The 6,549-nt window shown below is 40.8% G+C and overlaps 1 protein-coding gene across 1 annotated transcript in view; it reads left to right on the forward strand.

Annotated features, from left to right (window-relative positions):
- LOC311098232 (uncharacterized protein) overlaps positions 1-3,942 on the forward strand; it is a 179,338-nt gene extending 175,396 nt beyond the window's left edge. The window contains exons 31-33 of the mRNA XM_084138318.1: positions 2,329-2,385; positions 2,548-2,634; positions 3,079-3,942. Of these exons, the coding sequence (XP_083994444.1) occupies positions 2,329-2,385; positions 2,548-2,634; positions 3,079-3,176 (242 nt within the window). The 3' untranslated portion in view covers positions 3,177-3,942. The remainder of the gene's footprint in view (positions 1-2,328; positions 2,386-2,547; positions 2,635-3,078) is intronic.
- The last annotated feature ends 2,607 nt before the right edge of the window (positions 3,943-6,549 follow it).

Genomic DNA, 6,549 nt, shown 5'->3' on the forward strand with positions numbered 1-6,549 from the left:
ACAAAATATATTTTATTTTCTGTATGAAATATTATGTCTAGTTGTCACAAAATGGTTAAAAGTGAAGCGATGATACAAGTGCGGAAATAAGGATGTTTATTAAGTAAATAAAAGGCAAAACCAAAACTACAAACAAAAACTACCCTGTGGGGGAAAACAAGAGAGATCTCAGGCGGGAACAGGAAACACGAGGGAAACATGGACAATGAACCAGCACAGGAATGCAAACACAGGGAGACTAAATAGGGAGCAAACAAAAGAGGGTAATGAACAAAGCAGGTGGGGAAGATTAATCAATTATCAGGTAACGAGATGGGAGGGGCTAGACAATTGACAGAAGAGCACATGGCACAAGGAATACAAGACAAGCCATGTGCTCACAATAAACCAAACTAAACATACACAGGACAAACTGGGAATGTCAGAACAATGTCAAACCTGACATTACAAACCTGGTATCCAGAGCTGGTGAGGCTGTCGCACGTAGCCCCATGGCCGATCCCGGTGAGGAAAGATCTTCTCTCTCAAGCCGGTGGATCGATTTGGCATCCCCATCCAGAGTGCTGGTCTCTGCATGCGTGGATAATCAACGGATACCCGTTGCCTTGCCAGAAGGGGTCGTGAACACGATCACGCAGTCTAGAGCTCCTTCTACGCGTCTAAATGGTCAGTGTTCTCCAAATGGTGCGCTACAAAGAGCCTGGACCCACGCACGTGTGGGGTTTCGTGGGTGCTTTCCTTCCTTCAAGAGCTGTTGGACAGGGGCAGGTCCCCTTCCACGCTCAAAGTGTATGTTGCGGCTATTGCAGCGTTTGCGGATTCGACGCGCAGCCGTGCGATAGGAAGGAACGAGCTCATCATCCGCTTCCTTAGAGGAGCCAGGAGGATGAATCCCCCGCGGCCCCCTTCGGTTCCTATTTGGGATCTTTCTTTGGTCCTAGAGGCCCTGAAAGTGTATCCCTTTGAACCATTAGAATCCATGGACCTAAAATACCTCTCGCTCAAAACCATTTTTCTGATAGCTCTGTCATCAGTAAAACGCGTGGGGGATCTACATGCGCTATCTGTTAGCCCCGCATGTCTCGAGTTTGGACCAAATGACTCTAAAGTTATCCTCAAACCGAGACATGGTTACGTCCCCAAGACGATTGGCACTCCCTTCAGGCGTTCTGAGCAGCTCTTTGTTTCGTTTGGTGGACGCACCAAGGGTCTCGCTGCCTCGAAACATAGCCTGTCCAGATGGATAGTGGACGCTATCGCAGCAGCATATGCGTCCAAACACCTGCAGTGCCCTATGGGTGTTAGAGCCCATTCCACTAGAGGCATGGCTTCGTCGTGGGCTTGGTCCAGCGGGATTTCTATTCACGACATTTGTATGGCGGCAGGCTGGGCCTCCCCCTCTATATTCTTGAGGTTTTATAACCTGGAAGTTCCCGCCATGCAGGCTAAACTTTTATCAGTCGTGTATGTTCTGCCCAGTTGTTCATGTGCAGGCTACTCTCATGTAACTACTAGCTCTTCTGGTTGAGCTGCACAAAGGGGTGAGACTCTCTATACATAGACCGGCGGAGCTGCTCTGTATTCCCCTGTGATGCGCTTATGTACTTGTGTTGGCCCGCGTTGCTGGCCGCCTATTCTCCACACAGTTGCACAAGGGGGTGATACTCTCTATACATAGATCGGCGGAGCCGCTCTGTATTTCCCTATTATGTGCTTATGTACTTGTGCTGGCCCGCGTTGCTGGCCACCTATTCTCCACACGTTTATACATAGACCGGCAGAGCCGCTCTGTATTCCTATGAAGTGCTTATTACATGTGCTGGCCCGCGTTGCTGGCCACCTGTTCCCACATGTTTTATGTTCCCCGGGCTCCCCTGGGACTCATGCAGCGGATGCTCGGTGCGCACAGCGTTGACAAGGGGTTCCCGTAGCGTAAGCAACTAACGCAATACGAGAGAACCTCTCATAAGAGAACGTACTCGGTTACGTAACGTAACCTCGGTTCTCTCTAGAAGAGGGAACGAGTATTGCGTAACCTGCCGTGTCGCGCCACAAGCTTATTCGCTTCAGCCAATGAGCACACTGATACAGCCTGCTATGGTCTGCTGGCTGCCGCACTGCGTTGACAATAAATACAAAATTAAAGATAATTTTTTGGCTTCAGATCTCGAGAAAAGATGACTTTTCACAACTTGCGCAATACTCGTTCCCTCTTCTAGAGAGAACCGAGGTTACATTAGGTAACCGAGTACGATTTCATATATAAGATAATACAATTTAAAAATGTATGTATTATTGAAAATTAATTAATATATTCATTTATTACAGGAACTTCACATATTTATGACTCTGTTGATACAAATACTAATAAAGAAATAAGCACAGGTAATTAATGATGTTAAGGTATTTTATGTCATTATGATGAGGTCAGTATTCTTTTCTAAATAAATTGGAAATCAAATCCATCTTTTTTTGTATCACAGTCATTTTTTAGAGCAAATCGACTTAAACCAAGTGTCTTATTTCTTTCTCTGTTGTTCATTGCAGACTGTGTAAGTGTGCCGCCTGAGATCACATATGCTGAGATTGAACTCAAATCTACAAAGAAACAGAAGAAAAAGAAAGCAAACAAAGGTAAATTGAAATAAAAATCTCTGCTCTTATGATTTTATGATGTGGTTTTGTTGCTGTGAAACAGATCTGATCCAAAAAAGACATTGCATGCAAATTGTGTATTTTGAGGTAATTTGGTCATTTTATTTTAAAATAAAATGATCCTCTCTGTAAAATTATGATAGAACACTAAATAATATGTGTTAATTAGCATGTTATAATGCCATATTTCATACCACTGATGGACATACAGTAAGCACTAGTGATATGAACTGTTGGCATCTTCTAGGCAATAACACTGAGAGTGACAACATTTACTCTAAACTGAAGCTGGAAATGGATTAAAAAGAGTGTCAAAATAAAAACAACCACTGAAAATGTACATGCATTATTGAGAATCTAAGAAAGTCATTTGAAAACTGTATATAAAAATTATGAATTTTGAATTCACTGATATATTTTCAGATGCTGGATCTAGTGATGTGACGTATGCTCAGGTTAAAAAAGATGCCCGGAGGAGAAACTTTCAATCCCAGGATTCTGATGAGTTTACTGTTGGTTGAGAAGTGAAAGACCAAGATCATCAAGACAGTGGATTTACTAGAACTTTTTGTAGCTTTAGTAAGCCTTCATGTGCTTCAGAGACTATGCATGTTAATATTTGAAAAGCATTGAGCTGATTAGTCATTAGAAATAAGCTAGTATTGTTTAGTACTGCACATGTGTTTTTATATTTGTTAATACCAGCAGCAGCAGCTTATCATTTGACAACTGAGGGAACATAATATTCAGTGTAAGGCTATTTCTTTTCTGACTGTTGAGTAAGGGACCGAGTTCCCTTTTTTATTTCTGTATCCTTTATTTTAAATGTATTTGTACAGATTCCCATGGTCATGGAAATATCACAGAATGTTAAAATTGTGATTTTCATGGCTGGACAAGTTGTCTTTAAACATAAATGTACATAGTGAAACTACTTTTTTTTCTAGCTATGCTCGAAATATTTTATTGGATAGAAAAAGCTCTTTGTACATGCAGTCTTAAAAATTAGTATCCAGCAATCAAAAAATAAATAAAAATAAATAAAAATAAAAAGCGGTGGTCAAAAGGTTACGGCTTACTTTATGTCCTAGGCTATTTATGTTTTCAAAAAAAGGTTTTGAGAGTAGGCTTTTGGAAATTTGTTCTCAGTTTTGTATATAGCCTAGACTGCCATTCAAAAGTTTGTTTGTTTTTGCAGGTAGAATTTTACTTTTTATTGTAATAATATTTCACATTACTGCTTTTAATGTATTTTTGATCAAATAAATGTATTTGCCTGAAGAATAAGAGACTTCTTTCAAAAACGTTAAAAAAGCATCTTACCAACCACAAGTTTACTTAAATATTATTATACAGCCCATTAATTAATAAATACTATCGAACATTCCGAGATATTCTCAATTAGCCCATGTTATTGTTATTATCATTTAAAAATATATAGCCTACTTTCATTCCAGACAGTTCTAATTATAGGTTGTAACTTGCAAAGTTTAATACTGACGCATCAGGATCGCGAAGACTTGGTCTAGGTGTTAATATGGAGGGCCAAAACGTGGGAAACTATCTTGCACAAGAACAAAGAACAAACAAATCCTGTATATTGCAGGATGAAATCTAAAATAAAAAAATGGACAATGAACATAAATAGCATACATAATTATTTTATTATTTTTTGAAAATTGAGAATCACTGATTATAAATTTGTCTTGGGCTCAAAATATAGCCACTGCATCACATAAACACATAAAAATCATAACACCACACAACATTTAAAACAATACATATCCTAACAGAATAAAAAAGCAAGCAACTGTAAACACAATTACATGAATCAGAAAGAGGGAGGGGGTATAATAGACCACTTACTGGTAACTAATCTGCTTATCTAAATAAACGATGGATGTATTTAGACAACCAAGGAGATGTAATCTTTGTCGTTGTGATGAAGCGAGTGCCACTGCTCGCTTCCGGGGAAGGGAATAAAGGTAACTTGGGTCCGTGAGGATGTAAACAAAATGATGGCTTACTCGCAGAGCACTCTCGTGCAAGGTGTAATTTATTTACAGTGCCAAAAAACAGACAGTCCACAGTGAAATATATATACAGGTGCACACAAAAACCTAAAAAGTACCAAAAATAAATAAAATAAAAATAAAGACGAAAAACTCTCCAAAACGTATCCACAGTAAAAAGGTTTGCTTGAGGCACCGCAGTTGCACTCTTGCTCTGACTTGGTTAACAAGTCTTGATTGTGAGTCTGGCCTCCCTTTTTATAGGCCAGACTCCGCCTTCTTTGGAAACACCCATTGAGAGGTAAAGATATATATTTAAATTCTTACCAGTTACATTATACCCACCAAAATGTTCATCAATCAACATTAAACAATATTTCTCACTGGTAATTATCAAATAAATTCATTGTAATAATACATCATTATTAACAACACCGCAACACATAAATACCAAACACTTAATTCACATATAATCCCCCCTAATCACAAGACAATGGTTTCACCGGCTTTGGCGGCACTGCGCCGGCGCGACCCAACTATTATGTCATAAGTATCCGCTCTTCTTCTGCTCGGTTTGGCCGACGCAGCATTTACCCGCCGAAAGCCCGACTACTCCCATACAACAAACAAACAAATGAACGAAGACACGCGAACAAAACACAAGACACGGACGATGTGTGTGTGAAATGATCGGGTATGCTACTGGACTGAAGGGAAATGTGGTGTGGAGAAATGTCCATGAGCCATCGGACCGGCGTGTGCACCCGCGTTGCCGATGGCAAAACAACAGGTGAGGATGGGAATGGAGAGTGAATGGGGTATGTATGCAAGTATGTTTGTGTGTGCGTGCCAGTGCTGCTCCCTCAGCGGTGACGATCAGACAGATTTGTCACATTACCTTCCCCCTCTTCCCATTGGCCGGAAACCTGGACAGATAGTCGGCAACCACGTTTAGCCTTCCAGGTCTGTGCCGGATCTTAAAGTTAAAGGGCTGCAATGAAAGGTACCATCTCATGACTCTGGCATTGTGATCTTTCATAGAATGTATCCAGGTCAGGGCTCGGTGGTCTGTCTCCAGGTCAAACTCTCCTCCGAGGAGGTAATAACGTAAGCTTTCCAGGGCCCACTTAATAGCGAGGCACAAGGTAGTCCTTAAAGTCTGCAGGCAGTTTTGTCCGTATCTCCTCTTCGGGTATCCAAATCCTCGCTGAGCCGAGAAAGTTGCTCCATGTTTTTATGATTCTGCTGACCGTGGACTGATGGATACCGTACCGGTCAGCAAGGTCCCGTTGCTTGGACCCAAGGGCAAGGTAATTCAAAAATAGGAAAAACTCAACAATGGGCTGCAGAGAATGTGTTGTAGCATTTGACTCTGTGAGAGCTCCTCTTTGTGTCGTCGAACAGTGACCATGGATGGTAGAGAGTTTGCAATCAAACCCCAGAAACACATCAGTAGATCATATGATGCAAACCTAAAGAAATGGAATACAGATACTCTATTAATAACTGTTCATAATTAACTACACAAAATGTACAAGAAAAGATTGCAAACTTTCTCTTGGCCTATAGGAACTCAGCTCACTCAGCGACATGTTGTGTTCTGAGGCAGGTGACCTGTGGAGGAGTGCGTGTTGTGTTAGACATAAGTGTTAACATAAATATTTCAAAGTATATTACCATTAGTCTATATGAATAACTGATGCGAATAATTGTAGACACGTGCTGTAGGCATATATTGTGTGTCAATGGGCCATTACGGAGATAGCACAACGCAAACATTAACACATTTGCAATTCATCAGCTGGGCATATTTACACATTTCAGCACATACACACATTTGCAATAGATATTTGCAAGCACTCTTCGTTGATGATAATGAGGC

Source organism: Abramis brama (assembly GCF_963993115.1).
Source record: "Abramis brama genome assembly, chromosome: 1".
NCBI lineage: Eukaryota > Metazoa > Chordata > Actinopteri > Cypriniformes > Leuciscidae > Abramis > Abramis brama.